The sequence below is a fragment of the Microcaecilia unicolor genome, chromosome 6 (genome assembly GCF_901765095.1).
Source record: "Microcaecilia unicolor chromosome 6, aMicUni1.1, whole genome shotgun sequence".
NCBI classification, from domain to species: Eukaryota; Metazoa; Chordata; class Amphibia; order Gymnophiona; family Siphonopidae; genus Microcaecilia; species Microcaecilia unicolor.
This window is the reverse complement of record NC_044036.1, coordinates 46858021-46876153: the sequence shown is the minus strand read 5'-3', so window position 1 is coordinate 46876153 and position 18133 is coordinate 46858021. Positions and strand designations below refer to the sequence as shown.

Below are 18133 nucleotides of genomic sequence, written 5' to 3'. Positions count from 1 at the left end.
ACTTATTTTGTACCAGGGGCAATGGAGGGTTAAGTGACTTGCCCAGAGTCACAAGGAGCTGCAGTGGGAATTGAACTCAGTTCCCCAGGATCAAAGTCCACTGCACTAACCACTAGGCTACTCCTCCACTAGCAACACTCCATGTAGAAGCCTGCCCTTGCAGATCAGCAATGCGGCCGCGCAGGCTTCTGTTTCTGTGTGTCTGACGTCGTATGTGCAGGACGTCAGACTCACAGAAACAGAAGCCTGCGCAGCCGCATTGCTGATCTGCAAGGGCAGGCTTCTACATGGAATGTTGCTAGTGGAATAGCAACATTCCATGTATAATCTTAAATAGGGAAATGGGACTTGATATACTGCCTTTCTGAGGTTTTTGCAACTACATTCAAAGTGGTTTACATATATTCAGGTACTTATTTTGTACCAGGGGCAATGGAGGGTTAAGTGACTTGCCCAGAGTCACAAGGAGCTGCAGTGGGAATCGAACTCAGTTCCCCAGGATCAAAGTCTACTGCACTAACCACTAGGCTACTCTTCCACTCCACTCCACATCTTCCAAAAGGGTGTTTGGAAGATAATTATTATTATTTTTATTTATTTATGTCATTTATATCCCCACACTATCCCAGTAGATCTTAACCCTTTAGTGTCCAATGTTCCCGTAATAAGCCATATGGGAACAGATTGATGGGAACATTAGACACTCAAGGGTTGTGGTTAACAACGTATTGTAATTAACAGTGTAAAATGTGATACGGGATAGTATACACTGAGTAGTAATAAGAAAATAAATGAAGACCGAGTATTACAATATGTAATATGGAAACAAATGCAAGATGCAAAAAGGTAACATTTTTAGTCATCCACATGTAATAATTAGAATGGAACTGAGAAACTGAATAATTGTACAGTTAGTGGTTTAAATTAATTATGATCGTCCATAAGAAATTGTTTGAACAGCGAGGCTTTAAGGTATTTCCAGAATATCATATCATTAGGTTCCCATCTGATGAATTTTGGGAGGGAATTCCACCGTTTGGTACAGAGGTAAGGGCATCCTAACATGTAGATTGACTTGTATATTACATTTTTGCAACTGGGATAGTAGAGGGTTAGATCATCTCTTGAACCAGGGAGAGCTCTGCAAAGGGGGAGATCAATTAAAGATGACATATAATCAGGGGTTGCCATATAGAGTTTTGAAAACAAATGTACATAGTTTGAATGTTATTCTGGCTTTGACGGGAGCCAGTGTAACTTTATAAGCAAAGGGGCTGCACTTTCAAATCTCATAGTCTTGTAGACTAATCTGGCTGGTGTATTTTGAGCAGTCCGCATTTTTTTCAAAGGAAGATTCCTTACAGCCAGCATAGATGGCATTACAATAATCAAAATGTGATAATACTAATGTTTGTACTAAGGTTCTAAACGTATCATTAGAGAAGAAATGCCTTATTCTTTTTAGCTCCCACATTGCTTTAAAGGTTTTTAGTGATGACTGCTTGGACTTGGATATTGCATAACATGTAGGAATCAATTATTATACCAAGTATCTTCAGTTGGGACTTCAATGGATAAGTTACATTATCAATTGTAAAATTTTGAGAGTTTATGGCATGGCGAGGGTTAGGTAATAACAGAAATTTTCTTTTCTCTCTATTCAACTTTAGTTTAAAGATCTTGGACAGGCTGCAGGCTAAGGGCCTGAAAGGCTAAGGGAGATAGAAGGCTGAAGGTTTGCCTAGGTCTCCCAGATTCCCTGCACCGGCTCTGGCTATAGAAACGGTAAGTAGTAGTAGTAGTAGCAGGAACCAGGGCTGGGATGCAGCACCATGAAATTTCATATCATTCCATGTCAAGTGGTCTGATTTCAGAGAAGTGCCCTGCGCGACCATCACGGATTTTGATGAAATTTTCTGTGAACATTCATACATGTCCCCAATGAACACTGGTAAAGTTTTACGTTCGCTGATGCAATACTTGCTGAGATTGTTCACTGAAAATTTCATCGAAATCCGTGATGGTCACGCAGGGACCACCAGACCACTTGACATGGAATACTGCAAGACAGTCCTCAGCTACAGGACACGCAGCAGGGCTCCTTCTGGAACCCTCCAATCCCAGGTTCTAAATCCTGCCACTAGTTGTTAACCTTACCCAAAGAAGAAATGTCAAAGAGGCAGTGAAAGAAACAGTCCAAGTTTCCAAGCTTTATTAATATTTGATGTATCGCCTATCAAATAATTCTTCTGTGTAATTTACAATTTCAGTCAAGGAAGGGAGAGGGGATGTTATATACAATTTCTAATATAATGAGAGATGAAGAGGGATAGCGGGTATTACAGTCAAACAAAATAACACCTGGAGTGGCAACTCCAAGAGGGCCAGAAGTAAAGACACCAATAAGACACCCATTATTACCCCTGATGCAGGTGGATGATGAAACATGGCAACATTGGGTTGATGTGCTAATAAATTTTATCCTGGTTGCCATACTGGTGTTTATTGGCATCTTTACTGCTGGCCTTCCTGGAGTTACCACTTCGGGTGGTATTTCTTTTGACTGACCCTTACCCAAAAGCCACAACTCCCTCTTCCATGGGGACCTGCAATCACTGCTTCTGCAGCTAGCCTAGGGAGTGGACCAGGGACCTCCCACAAGGTGGCGAACAGCATTTACTACCTGAGCCAACTGGTTGGAAGCTATTTACAGCCTTAATGCTAATTTACTGTAAAAGATTGTTCTACAGCAAGGAGAGCAAAGGAGAAATGAAAATGCCAGTGCTTCGTAAGCAAGTACCCAAGTGCCTTGAAAGTGCCTACAGTGGGCCTTAGCCTCAGTCTCTCAAGAAGAAGGTCTTCGACTGGGCGATGTGACGGTCTACCACTTGGCATTTTCTCTGAATACAGTTATTTGATTCAGGAAAGACTGAATTTTAGTTTTTCACCAACTCATTTTATAGATATATATAAAACAAGGAAATTATAGTAACATAGGGGTCTTTTATTAAGCTGTGCTACTGTCTACTCTGTTAAAATAGGGGCCTTTGCATTAAAAATGTCACATTAGCTACCTAATGCGGGAATGGGCTGAGACAGGGGCAGGAGGAGATATTGCCAGCTGTGAAAGCTAGCACATGGGTCTTTACCGTACACTAGCTGCTCCAACTACTGACAGTGCAGCCGAACTTACTGCCACCTCAAGAAAAGGCAGTATGTGCAGCTGTGCTACTGGAAATCTGGTAGTGCAGCTACAATATTTAATGTGGTGACACTTCTGACCCTCCTCATTCAGTACCTTCTTCCTGATCCATCTGTTTGGCTTCCCCCCTACTTCAATTCCAAGCCCAAGCCCCAACACCACAGTTGCCCGCCCCCAACACCACAATTGCCCTCCCCAAGCCACAGCCTCAATGCCCCTAAAGCATCCTGACCTCTCATCACAAATTTAGGGTCCTCCAAGCCCTGGGAACAGTCACCCAAACCTCCCAGTCCAATTCTACCCTCTGCTGCTGACAAACTCCCATCCCTTAGGAAACTGCCCCTCTTCACTACCCTTCTCCCACCCCACAACCCCTCCCGACTGAGGAATCTGTGGTGCCAAATCTGTTATGCTTACACCTGATCGAAGGGGGTCTGCAGGGTTAATATGTCCTCCAGGGCAGCAGTGGCCCCTCTCCATTGCTGCCCTGGTCGGAGCTTCTTCCAAAATGGTGCCTGATCCTTCGGTCCATGAGACAGTCAGGTACCATTTTGGAAAAGGCATTCATGTTGGAGGAGTACGGACGGGTCATGGATGTTCCAGCGCATGCATTCTAGAATACTGTTAACTGTGCGCGCAATGGTGCTGCATTTACTTGCTCATAGAGCAGACAAGCATTCTCACCTAAATTTTGGCGCTTCATTGCCGACTTACGCTGGCATTCTATAATGGATTTGGCACATAAATTTGCTGTTACTGAATATTAGCTTAGTGTTCAGATTTTTGGTGCCTAACTTTTAGCATTCTTTAAACAATTGCCGCCAAACTGATTAACATCCTTTAGTACGCATCTTCCTAAGGGATGTGGTTAACTTTCCAGCTGATAAGAGCTTTAAGAAAATCCCCCAGCTTCATGAAAACTGACTCTGCTATAAGCAAAGTTACTCTTTGGGAGCCACCGAGCAGTGTGAACAGCACTGTCCACTTCCACTGTACGAATTGAACAAAAAAAAGGGCCCCTTTTACTAAATGGGCTTACTGCTCGCTAAACAGGAAGTACCGCCAGGCTACCACAGCAGCCCGGAGGTACTTCCCACTCCTAGCGCGCCGTTTGTAGTACCAGAGTATACCTGGTGGTAATTGGGCAGTGCCGCACGTTGCTCAGTTACCGCCGGGTTAGCGTGAGAGCCCTTACCGCCAACCTCAATGGGTGGCTGTAAGGGCTCCCCTTCAAAATGGCTGCATGGCAAGTGCTTTACCTTCTGCACAGCCATTGCCTGCAGGAAAGAGAGACTACTTCCCTTTTACCCGCTATGGTGAAAGGGGACCTCGGCGCATGTGAAAAACACACGCTGATGCCAGCACAGGCCCCCTTTTGCCGCGGCTTGGTAAATGGAGCCCAGAGATGGCTGTTATGGAATCATATTGAACTGGAGGTCAACCAGCTCATTTTCGAAAGAGAAGGGTGCCCATCTTTCAACACAAATCAGGAGATGGGCGCCCTTCTCGCAAGGCCGCCCAAATCGGCATAATCGAAAGCCGATTTTTTGACACCCTCGACGGCTTTCCATTGCGGGGATGACCAAAGTTCACGGGGGCGTGTCGGCAGGGTAGAGAAGGCAGGACTGGGGCGTGGTTAAGAGATGGGCGTCCTCGGCCGATAATGGAAAAAAGAAGGGTGGGTCGGATGAGCACTTGGTCGACTTTACTTGGCCATTTTTTTTAATGACCAAGCCGTGAAAAGATGCCAGAACTGAGTAGATGACCACTGGAGGGAATCGGGGATGACCTCCCCTTACTCCCCCAGTAGTCACTAACCTCCTCCCACCATAAAAAAACAGGTTAAAAATACTTTTTTGCCAGCCTCAAGTGCCATACTCAGGTCCATCGCAGCAGTATACAGGTCCCTGGAGCAGTTGTAGTGGATGCAGTGTACTTCAGGCAGGTGGACCTGGGGGGGGGGGGGGTTAGGGGGCTCAGCACCCAAGGTAAGGGAGCTATGCACCTGGGAGCAATTTTTGAAGTCCCTTGCAGTGCCCCCTAGGGTGCCCGGTTGGTGTCCTGGCATATTAGGGGGACCAGTGCACTACAAATGCTGGCTCCTCCCATGACCAAATGGCTTGGATTTGGCCATTTTTGAGATGGCCGGCTTTGGATTCCATTATTACGAAAACCAAGGCTGGCCATCTCTAAGGGCGGCCATCTCTAAGGTCGACCCAAATGTTGAGATTTGGGTGTCACCGACCGTATTATCGAAATGGAAGATGGCCGCCGATCTTGTTTCGATAATACGGTCGGGGACGCCCCTTTACGGGGCTGTCCTTAGAGATGGGCACCCTTAGAGATGGGTGCTCCCATTTGATTATGCCCCTCCAAGTAAATCAGATTAAAACAATTTCAAATAAAATGTGTGCTGCACTGTTCTCTCTCCAAGTTAAGCGGGAGTCCTCCACCTTTAGTCTTGCCAGTGGGGTGTGCTGTTTCACTATCACACTTTCAATAGTGAGAGACAAGCATGCTCTGCAGGACTCCAGGGAACCGCCCCCCCTTCTCCTAGTGATAGAAAACGCAATATTGAAGCACCATCCCTCAATGGAAGCAATGCAGTTGGAAGACACCCACTCAGCTTAGAGGGAACAGCGGTGTGCTGTATATTTCTCAGTACCTCCAAACACTATTGAATCTGAATTAAAAATTGGCTTCATATGTTCTGATTTAATTTTCTCTCTTTTATTTTCTAATCCTGATAAAATCAATAAAAATGTGAATAAAAAAAATTGCAGGCACAAAGTTCAAGTTAATTTTATATAATTTTTATTGTATTTGGAGTTAGCTGCTTCTTCATTCTTTTCACTGAAGTGACAGTCTGGCGTGTACAATAGAATTATGTTGTCACAGATGTGCTGGAGAACTTTGAAATTGCATTTAAATGATAACAAAAGAAAACAGAAGCTCTAAAGCTAGAACTGCATAGCAGAGAAAAATCTGTTCTAAATTACAAGGGCTGACGTACTAAGAGGGCTATAATCAGAGTCCTTTCCCAAGGGTAAAATAGTATTTTACCCTCAGAAGCTGGGACTTTATCGCCCAACCTCTCTGTGGGTATAAGCACTCACTATGTTTGACAATGTGCTGAACCTGGAGCCTTTATAAAATACTCATAAGGGCGCCAGAATATACTTGCATAGATACTAGCATATCCAGTAGGAACAGCCAATTTGGTAAGCAAAATGTAAATAAAACAACAACAAAAAAAGAGAGCACCACATGGGGTTTTGAATGTATACCTATCGGCAATTGCAAGTGTAGGGGACCAGTTTACTACATATGCATGTCAGTAGCATAGCCAGACCCCAAATTCTGGAGGGTCTACCACCAAAGTCCGCTCTGCAGCCTGCTCTCCCCACCCCTCTCTCTGCGCTTTCACCCAACTCAAATATTAAATACCTGAGCTAGCAGGGATCACTGACAGAAGTGTAGCCAGGTTCTGACATCAGAGGGCGGAGACCTTTTGTAAAAATAGGTGCTCATGCAAAGCTGAAGGATCGATCCACATAGGCACCATTTCATTTAAAACCTGTGTGGGGGAGCCAGGGCCGCCGAGAGGGGGGGACAGGGGGGACAAAAGTCCCCAGGCCTGAGCCTCCGGAGGGGGCCCAGTGACACCGCAGTCCGACCCGCCCTCCCTCCGTCGCTCCCAGCACTAACCTTAAATGCCTCCTTTCACCACGTTCGCAGCAAGCAGCAGCAGGGCAGGCCACTCCTTCCTTCCGTGTCCCGCCCTCACCTGACATAACGTCCGCGAGGGCGGGGCACGGAAGGAAGGAGAGGTCTGCCCTGCTGCTGCTTGCTGCAAACGTGCTGAAAGGAGGCGTTTAAGGTTAGTGCAGGGCCCGGCCCGGTAGTGGGTGGAGGGGGGGCGGCGACCTTGGGTGGTGGGGGCCCCGTGGCGACAACGACGACCTCGGGTGGTGGGGGGGGGGGCCCGGGGGCGGCCTTGTCCCGGGCCCGGCTCTGGCTCTCGGCGGCCCTGGGGGGAGCAGCTGCTTCTCTTGTGCCCCCTAGCTACCCCTCTGATCCCCAAGTCCCACCAGCCAAAGATGTCTATGAAAAGGCCTGAACTTCTTCCAGTACAGCTCAGTCAGTGGCAACCGTTTTGGGCCACTGGACGCTGGCACTCAGCATCCTGCACACGCTTAGTTACATTACGTTACATTCAATACTCTTAGGCCGCAAATACCATAAATGGATCAATGCAGCTAACATTGAAAGAACTAGGACTTAATCCTAGAATTACAAAAAAGGAAAATTGCCTAACTATCCTTGTACAATAAAATCTGAATTTGATCTAGGTTATTTAAAACAGAAGATCACAGCATATTGCTATTGAAGCATTAGCTTCTGAAACAACCAAGTTTTTAGGACTTTCGGGAATATCACATAATTAAACTGATGACTAACGTATTTCAGCAATTTATTCTACCATTTAGCAGCTTGATATGTAAAAGATGCTTCTAATTCAGTTTTATATACAACCCCGTGCAGTGATGGAAATTGTAGGCTTAAATAATGTTCTGAGCTGGGTGCATAGTTCTTACCTAATAGCAGTATCATGGGCAGCATATATGACGGAGCTAAGCCATGAAGAATGGAAATAAAATCAGGCAGCACAAATTGAAAACTGCACAAGCATTGATGGGCAGCCAGCGAAGATCTATAAGCAGAGGTTTAGCACTCTTGAATCTAGATGTTGTATAGGTCAAACGGGCTGCTGTATTTTGCAATAATTGAATTCGCCTTCGAATAGCCACAGTGCACTCCACATAAATGATGTTGCAGTAGTCTAGAAGACCCAACAAAAGTGTCTGTACTACCAAGTGAAACACGTCTATTTTAAAATAGGATCAAATCCGTCTCAATTTCTAGAGTAATCTGAATACCTTGCTAGACAACATTTGAACATGAGGTTCAAAGGAAAGTGTGCTGTCTAGTGTTACTGCCAATATTTTCAGCTGTGAGTATAGCTTACGATTGATCCCATCAATCACTACTTCATTAATAAAGTTCAAATTACAAGGGTGACCAATAAGCAGGAACTTAGTCTTATATATGCTCATTTTCAATTTGACAGATCTTGCCCATGACTGTAAACAATCCAGTTTTCACTCGTGGAGGTATAGAAGTTGGCACCTAGGTCCGCAACTTACAGTGTTCTATCAGGGGCTCTTTTACTAAAGGGTTGCCGCATGGCAACCCGGAACTACCGCCGACCCAGCGTGGCTGCCGGCGGTAGTTCTGCCTTGGACATGCGCCATTTCTGGCACTATGGAAATGTTTCCCATAATTATTAGCGTAGCACTAACCCGGTGGTAATCGAGCAGCGGGTTACCACAGGAGCCCTTACCGCCACCTCAAAGGGTGGCGGTAAGTGCTCCCTCTACATGGCCACACGGTAAATACAATTTTACCGCGTGGCCATGTCGATTTTCAGCCTTTTTTTACCTGCTACGGTAAAAAGGGCCCTGGCATGTGGCAAAAATGGCTGCTGCCGCTACCACAGGGTCCATTTTACCGCAGCTTGCCAAAAGGGCCCTGAAGTTTGGCATCTTAGTGTGTGACCTGCTCATACCCCATTCTGCTCTGCCCCCTTTGCGTTACATGCTAATACACTTAGGTGCTAACTTATACAACAGTGGCTAAGTGTAGTTAGGTGCTTAACTGCCACTTGGGCACCTAACTTCTGGTTCAGTGCCTAAAGTTAGGTGCTTAATTGGTGTCTAAGGTGGCACACTATATAGAATTAGGGGGCTTGTAGAAAACCAGTGGATTTAGCCACATTGAAATAGAAATCAAACTAAACATTTGCATACTTCCTAGATAGTACCTGGGGAGATCAGGTTCACCAGTTATCAAATATAACTGTTGTTTTTTTCAGGGCTTCAGCAAAGAGCTCTCTCTTTCTCTTTTCTCCTGGGCTGAAACTGAAGCAACAGCCAGAATCTGCTGGGTAATTTCAAACTCCAGGCTAATCAGAGCCCAGAACAGTCAAGTTTCAAATAGAAACTGGTTACATCACTACAGGCACTTCCTATTATCTGTGTGCCAACTAAAAGAAAGAGAAGTCAGCCCTCTGTAACAGCTTTAAGCATAAACACGCACCATCTGCTGGCCAAATGGGAGAAATACAATTTAGAACATCAATGCAGGAAAATATCCAATACATTTTACAGGCTTAAAACACACTGGGGTCTTTTACTAAAGATTAGCTCGAGTTAACTGCAGCAGGGCCCATAGGATAACTTGAGCTAACCTTTAGTAAAAGACCCCCACTGTTTCTTCACAAGATTTATTAGTTTTTTTAGTCGGCCCTAAAAGCCCTAGACTAGTAAGCGCAATTGTCCCCAGATCACTCCTACAAAGCCTAAATCCAAACTAGCAGTTAGTTCCCACATGTCTCGGAGGAGGTGCATAATGCCGATGTCTAGATTTTTAAAAGGATACGTTTATTGCTGTTGCAAAATCAGAATGTGTACAAACTTTGGTGACCTGCCCGAAACATGCCCCCTTCCAAACAGTGAATGCTGTGCATAAACACCTGGAAGTAGCGGCTTTTCTAAACTCTTTACTCACATGTGTAGAGCATTTACACATTCAAATGCTGCAAAATTATTTTTAAAATGACCTCCTTTGTGTGTGTTGTCAAGCTTTTGAAAACTGGGTTCAGCTGTTGTTGCAGAGTTTTAATGACACAGTACCTTCATCGCTGCGAGGCTGCTGTGGGAACATGTAGTTGGTCAACACTCTCTGCTTTGTCTCTGGATGGGCTTCAGTTTGAAGAGGGATAAGGGCTTTAGACTGCAAAAGAAGACAATCAGCAGAACACCGAGAATCAATGCTTCCCAGAAACTGACAGCTCGGTTTTGATTATGACATTGTGAGGATGGTTCTACACTGAAACAAGTGACGCTTAAGACAGGGGACCCCATGCACTCAGCAAAATATGATCTTGAAACTGATCAAAAATTACATTACCACTGGTATCATGTATTTTTTTTTAAGTGGTAAAATAATAAAAACCATATGGAAGGATATCTGTTCTTCTTTAGGAACAGAGTAATAATGGTCAGAAGTACTCGATAGAGATTATTTAAGTACAGGGGAGGAGTAGCCTAATGGTTAGAGCAGTGGGGCTGAGAACCAGGCAAGCCATGTTCAAATCACACTGCCACTCCTTGTAATCACAGGGAAGATACTTAGGGGCCCTTTTACTAAAGCTGAGCGTGTTTTAATGGACAGTATCGTGCACTAAGGGGCAGATGATCAAAACCCCCACACTGTAAAAGTAGCGTTGGAACAGCATGGGGAAATAAAGCCACAATGATCACAGCAGAAGTTGTTTGACAAGTCCGGATTCTCAAAAAAAAAAGCCTGGACCTGTTAAACGCTACTGTTAGTGATATGCAATTTATCCTTAAAATCGAGCGTGGTACCGGAAGATTGGAGGGTGGCCAATGTAACGCTGATTTTTAAAAAAAGGTTCCGGGGGAGATCCGGGAAATTATAGACCGGTGAGTCTGACGTCGGTGCCGGGGAAAATGGGAGAGGCTATTATCAAAAACAAAATTACAGAGCACATCCGAGGACATGGATTACTGAGACCAAGTCAGCACGGCTTTTGTGTGGGGAAATCTTGCCTGACCAATTTACTTCAATTCTTTGAAGGATAAACAAACATGTGGACATGGGGAGCCGGTTGATATTGTGTATCTGGATTTTCAAAAGGCGTTTGATAAGGTACCTCATGAAAGGCTACAGAGGAAATTGGAGGGTCATGGGATAGGAGGAAATGTCCTATTGTGGATTAAAAAACTGGTTGAAGGATAGAAAACAGAGAGTGGGGTTAAATGGGCAGTATTCACAATGGAGAAGGGTAGTTAGTGGGGTTCCTCAGGGGTCTGTGCTAGGACCGCTGCTTTTTAATATATTTATAAATGATTTAGAGATGGGAGTAACTAGGTAATTAAATTTGCTGATGACACAAAGTTATTCAAAGTCGTTAACTCGCAACAGGATTGTGAAAAATTACAGAAGGACCTTACGAGACTGGGAGACTGGGCGGCTAAATGGCAGATGACGTTTAATGTGAGCAAGTGCAAGGTGATGCATGTGGGAAAAAAGAACCCAAATTATAGCTACGTCATATGCAAGGTTCCATGTTAGGAGTTACGGACCAAAAAAGGGATCTGGATGTCGTCGTTGATAATACACTGAAACCTTCTGCTCAGTGTGCTCATGCGGCTAGGAAAGCGAATAGAATGTTGGGTATTATTATGAAAGGTATGGAAAACAGGTGTGAGGATGTTATAATGCCATTGTATCGCTCCATGGTGCGACCGCACCTTGAGTATTGTGTTCAATTCTGGTCGCCGCATCTCAAGAAAGATATAGTAGAATTGGAAAAGGTGCAGCGAAGGGCGACTAAAATGATAGCGGGGATGGGACGACTTCCCTATGATTAAGGAGGCTAGGGCTATTCAGCCTGGAGAAGAGACAGCTGAGGGGAGACATGATAGAGGTGTATAAAATAATGAGTGGAGTGGAACAGGTGGATGTGAAGCGTCTGTTCACGCTTTCCAAAAATACTAGGACTAGGGGGCATGCGATGAAACTACAGTGTAGTAAATTTAAAACAAATCGGAGAAAATGTTTCTTCACCCAACGCATAATTAAACTGTGGAATTCGTTGCCGGAGAACGTGGTGAAGGCAGTTAGTTTGGCAGAGTTTAAAAAGGGGTTAGACGGTTTCCTATAGGACAAGTCCATAAACCACTACTAAATGGACTTGGGAAAAATCCACAATTCCAGAAATAACATGTATAGAACGTTTGTACGTTTGGGAAGCTTGCCAGGTGCCCTTGGCCTGGATTGGCCGCTGTCGTGGACAGGATGCTGGGCTTGATGGACCCTTGGTCTTTTCCCAGTGTGGCATTACTTATGTACTTATGTTAACAATGAAAGAGGCTGAAAGTACGGTGGACCTCCAAATCCTCCTACCCTGGCGTTCTAGTGGCCCCAGAACCTTGAGCTGACCCAATCCCCCTATGGAAGACCCCTCACTCCCTCCTGACAAAAGAGAGGACTGGAGGTCCGGTGGACCTCCAGCCCTCCCTGGTGGTCTAGTGCCCCCGCAACCCCCACCCCCCCACACACCTTGAAATGATGGAGGAGGGAGTACCACTTCCTTTTCTTTCCAGCATTGCCTCCAAAATGGTGATGCACTGGGCAGGGCTTCCCTTATATGGTAGAGAAGCAGTGCTCTGATCAAACAGGTGGAATACTGCAGAGCTCATTTAAATATGGAGTGTACCTTTCATGGGATAACACGCACTAATTTTGTAATAGCTTGTCTATGTCAAATTAGGAAAAGGAGCCTAGGATGGCGAAAAGGATAAAGGGATGGGGCGACTTCTCTATGAGGAAAGGCTAAAGAGGCTAGGGCTCTTCAGCTTGGAGAAGAGAAGGCTGAGGGGAGATATGATAAAGATCTATAAAATACTGATTGGAGTAAAACAGGTAGACGTGATTCGCTTGTTTACTCTTTCCAAAAATATTAGGATTAGTAAATTTAAAGCAAATCGAAGAAAATATTTCTTCACTCAACATGTAATTAACCTCTGGAATTTGTTGCCAAAGAATGTGGTAAGAGCAGTTAGCTTTGTAGGGTTTAAAAAAGGTTTGGATAATTTCCTAAAAGAAATGTCCATACACCATTATTAAGATGGATTTGGGAAAATAGACTGCTTATTTCTAGGATAAGTGCCATAAAATCCAAAGTTTAGCGTGCACTAATGCCAAGAAGCCCATTTTATACCTATGGACTTCTTCGCATTTAGCATGCACTAATTCTGTTACTGCATGGTAAGCTTCAGTAAAAGGGCCCCCTAGAGTTTAGCTATTCGATTTGCAGAAGGTAAGTATCTTTCATGTATAGCTTTAAAATTGCACAATTTAATGAAAATTCATTCCGGTTCTTGATGAGCAAACGCAAAACAATGCAAGGAACTCGTGAACTTCGCATGGAAATCATTTGCAAACCCAATAAAATAAAGGGTTCCTTTTACAAAGCTGTGGTAAGCACTAATGCAAAAAAAATGCCGTACCATACGGCACGCTCAGGCATCCCATGGTAATTTTTGCATATGTGTGTGCTGGGGCAGACAGTGGGCAGCTACATTGCTGCGTGCTAACCAATTAGTACATGGTTAGTGCATGAGCGCTTACTGCTTATAAAATAGGTGGCAGTAGGGGCTCATGTGCTAATGGCCACACGCTAATGGGAAAAATAGCATGTGGTCATCAGTGGCGTAGCTACGTGGGGTCACAGGGGCCTGGGCCCCCATAGATTTGGCCCTGGACCCCCCTGCCGACGACCCTCTTGACCCCCCCCGCCACCAACCCTCCTCCGCCGCCGCCGTTGGCTACCTTTGCAGGACGTCAGATTCACAGAAACAGAACGAAGCCTTGCGCCGGAAGAAGAGGACCTCGGCTGGTGGGGGTTGGGGTCCCCCACCATCAAAGGTAGCCGATGGTGGCGGGGGGGGGGGAGGGTTGGCAGCAGGAGGGGGGTCGAGAGGATCATGGGCAGGGGGGGTCAAAGTTGGTGGTGGCAGTGGCAGGGGGGAGGCAGCGCCAGGAGGGGGGGGCTAACATATGCCACCTCACCTCGGGCTCTGGACCCCTCTCCTGCCGAAGTCTGGCTAGGCCCCTGGCTGGTCATTAATATTGAAAATTGGCCATTTCACCCCTGCAGTACAAATTGCATTAGCATGCGGAAAAGACAATGCGCTAAAGACCACTTTTTACCACAGTAACTGTACCACAATTAATTTTCGTGAAAAAAGTCGATACAAAAAGAAACTGTGCTATTTTACCACTGGTCTTCCTTGCATAGAAATACCATTAGCAAACAGAATGTACCATTGGATAAAGCACCCACAAAGTTTGTTATACTTTAGCACATCGGAATCATAGGGCCACTTTTACGAAGCTGAGGCAGGTGCTGACATTGGCCCGTGTTTTTGACACATGCCGAGGCCCCCTTTTATCGCACTGGGTAAAAGGCAGGTCTTTTTTTTTTCTTCAGGAAATGGCCGTGCGGCAAGTGAAGCACTTGCTGTGCGCCCATTTCGTGGAGAGCACTTACTGCCATCCATTGAGGTGGCGGTAGGGGCTCCTGTGCTAACCTGGCGGTAACCGCTGGGTACACACCGGCGCTACAAAAATTAAAATATTTTTGTAGTGCTGGACATGACACGTACTGGGGGTGGGAAGTACTGCTGGGCTGCTGCGGTAGCCCGGCGGCACTTCCCTTTTAGTGAGCGCTAAGCCCGCGTTGGGCTTACTGCCGCTTTGTAGAAGGACCTCATAGTACAATAACTGATCTCTGTTCATAACTCTAACTATAATGTCCAGGAAGCTCAAATGTTTCACCTTCCTTATAGGGTATGATACATACCTGTAGCAGTTGTTCTCCGAGGACAGCAGGCTGATTGTTCTCACGACTGGGTGACGTCCGCGGCAGCCCCCACCAACCGGAAAGAAGCTTCGCGGGACGGTCGGCACGCAGGGCACGCCCACCGCGCATGCGCGGCCGTCTTCCCGCCCGTGCGCGACCGCTCCCGCCAGTTGAATGACTAGCAAAAGATGAAACACACAACTCCAAAGGGGAGGAGGGAGGGTAGGTGAGAACAATCAGCCTGCTGTCCTCGGAGAACAACTGCTACAGGTATGTATCATACCCTTTCTCCGAGGACAAGCAGGCTGCTTGTTCTCACGACTGGGGTATCCCTAGCTCTCAGGCTCACTCAAAACAAGAACCCAGGTCAATGGAACCTCGCAACGGCGAGGAAACAACAGGAATTGACCTACGAAGAACAACTAACTGAGAGTGCAGCCTGACCAGAATAAATTCGGGTCCTGGAGGGTGGAGTTGGATTTACACCCCAAACAGATTCTGCAGCACCGACTGCCCGAACCGACTGTCGCGTCGGGTATCCTGCTGGAGGCAGTAATGTGATGTGAATGTGTGGACAGATGACCACGTCGCAGCCTTGCAAATCTCTTCAATAGTGGCTGACTTCAAGTGGGCCACTGACGCTGCCATGGCTCTGACACTATGAGCCGTGACATGACCCTCAAGAGTCAGCCCAGCCTGGGCGTAAGTGAAGGAAATGCAATCTGCTAGCCAATTGGAGATGGTGCGTTTCCCGACAGCGACCCCTAGCCTGTTAGGGTCGAAAGAAATAAACAATTGGGCGGACTGTCTGTTGGGCTGTGTCCGCTCCAAGTAGAAGGCCAATGCTCTCTTGCAGTCCAATGTGTGCAACTGACGTTCAGCAGGGCGGGTATGCGGCCTGGGGAAGAATGTTGGCAAGACAATTGACTGGTTAAGATGGAACTCCGACACCACCTTCGGCAGGAACTTTGGGTGAGTGCGGAGCACTACTCTGTTGTGATGAAATTTAGTATATGGAGCATGAGCTACTAGGGCTTGAAGCTCACTGACCCTACGAGCTGAAGTAACTGCCACCAAGAAAATGACCTTCCAGGTCAAGTACTTCAGATGGCAGGAATTCAGTGGCTCAAAAGGAGGTTTCATCAGCTGGGTGAGGACGACGTTGAGATCCCATGACACAGTAGGAGGCTTGATAGGGGGCTTTGACAAAAACAAGCCTCTCATGAATCGAACGACTAAAGGCTCTCCAGAGATGGCTTTACCTTCCACACGATAATGGTAAGCACTAATCGCACTAAGGTGATTCCTTACTGAGTTGGTCTTGAGGCCAGACTCTGATAAGTGCAGAAGGTATTCAAGCAGGTTCTGTGCAGGGCAAGAACGAGGTTCTAGGGCCTTGCTCTCACACCACACGACAAACCTCCTCCACTTGAAAAAGTAACTCTTTTTAGTGGAATCCTTCCTAGAGGCAAGCAAGACCCGGGAGACACCCTCAGACAGACCCAACGCAGCGAAGTCTACGCCCTCAACATCCAGGCCGTGAGAGCCAGGGATTGAAGGTTGGGGTGCAGCAACGCTCCGTCGTTCTGCGAAATGAGAGTCGGAAAACACTCCAATCTCCACGGTTCTTCTGAGGACAACTCCAGAAGAAGAGGGAACCAGATCTGACGGGGCCAAAAGGGCGCTATCAGAATCATGGTGCCGCGGTCTTGCTTGAGCTTCAGTAAGGTCTTCCCCACCAAAGGTATGGGAGGATAAGCATACAGGAGGCCGGTCCCCCAATGAAGGAGAAAGGCATCTGACGCTAGCCTGCCGTGTGTCTGAAGTCTGGAACAGAACAGAGGCAGCTTGTGGTTGGTCTGAGAGGCGAAAAGATCCACCGAGGGGGTGCCCCACTCTCGGAAGATCTTGCGTACCACTCTGGAATGGAGCGACCACTCGTGCGGTTGCATGACTCTGCTCAGTCTGTCGGCCAGACTGTTGTTTACGCCTGCCAGGTACGTGGCTTGGAGAAGCATGCCGAACCGACACGCCCAACGCCACATACCGACGGCTTCCTGACACAGGGGGCGAGATCCGGTGCCCCCCTGCTTGTTGACGTAATACATTGCAACCTGATTGTCTGTCCGAATTTGGATAATTTGGCAGGACAGCCGATCTCTGAAAGCCTTCAGTGCGTTCCAGATCGCTCGGAGCTCCAGGAGGTTGATCTGCAGATCCTTTTCCTGGAGGGACCACAGACCCTGGGTGTGAAGCCCATCGACATGGGCTCCCCACCCCAGGCGAGATGCATCCGTCGTCAGCACTTTCGTGGGCTGCGGAATTTGGAATGGACGTCCCAGGGTCAAATTGGTCCGTATGGTCCACCAGAGCAGTGAAGTGCGGCAACTGGTGGAGAGGCGGATGACATCCTCTAGATTCCCGGTGGCTTGGAACCACTGGGAAGCTAGGGTCCATTGAGCAGATCTCATATGAAGACGAGCCATGGGAGTCACATGAACTGTGGAGGCCATATGACCCAGAAGTCTCAACATCTGCCGAGCTGTGATCTGCTGAGACGCTCTGGTCCGCGAAGCCAGGGCCAAGAGATTGGTGGCCCTCGCTTCGGGAAGGTAGGCCTGAGCCATCTGGGAATTCAGCAGCGCTCCTATGAATTCCAGAGACTGAGTTGGCTGGAGATGGGACTTTGGGTAATTTATCACAAACCCCAGCAGCTCCAGAAGTTGAATAGTGCACTGCATCGACCGGAGGGCTCCTGCCTCCGAGGTGTTCTTGACCAGCCAATCGTCGAGATAAGGGAACACGTGCACTCCCAGCTTGCGTAGGTAGGCCGCTACCACCACGAGGCACTTTGTAAACACTCGTGGGGCAGAGGCGAGCCCAAAGGGCAGCACACAATACTGAAAGTGCCGTGCGCCCAGGCGGAATCTGAGATACTGTCTGTGAGCTGGCAGTATCGGGATGTGAGTGTATGCGTCCTTTAAATCCAGGGAACATAGCCAATCGTTTTTCTGAATCATTGGCAGAAGGGTGCCCAAGGAAAGCATCCTGAACTTTTCTTTGACCAGGAATTTGTTCAGGCCTCTCAGGTCTAGGATGGGACGCATCCCCCCTGTTTTCTTTTCCACAAGGAAGTACCTGGAATAGAATCCCTGCCCTTCCTGCCCGGGTGGTACGGGCTCGACCGCATTGGCGCTGAGAAGGGCGGAGAGTTCCTCTGCAAGTACCTGCTTGTGATGGGAGCTGAAAGACTGAGCTCCCGGAGGACAATTTGGAGGCAGGGAGGCCAAATTCAGGGCGTATCCGTACCGCACTATTTGGAGAACCCACTGGTCGGAGGTTATGAGAGGCCACCTTTGGTGAAAAAATTTTAACCTCCCTCCGACCGGCAGGTCGTCCGGTACGGACACTTGTAG

The 18133-nt window shown here is 47.1% G+C and overlaps 1 protein-coding gene across 2 annotated transcripts in view; it reads right to left on the bottom strand.

Annotated features, from left to right (window-relative positions):
* The window catches only part of LRRC7 (leucine rich repeat containing 7), a 593735-nt gene that overhangs the window by 122085 nt on the left and 453517 nt on the right, over window positions 1-18133 (bottom strand). For both annotated transcript variants that reach the window (XM_030207242.1, XM_030207243.1), the window contains one exon: window positions 9958-10057. In XM_030207242.1, coding sequence (XP_030063102.1) covers window positions 9958-10057 — 100 coding nt within the window. The remainder of the gene's footprint in view (window positions 1-9957; window positions 10058-18133) is intronic.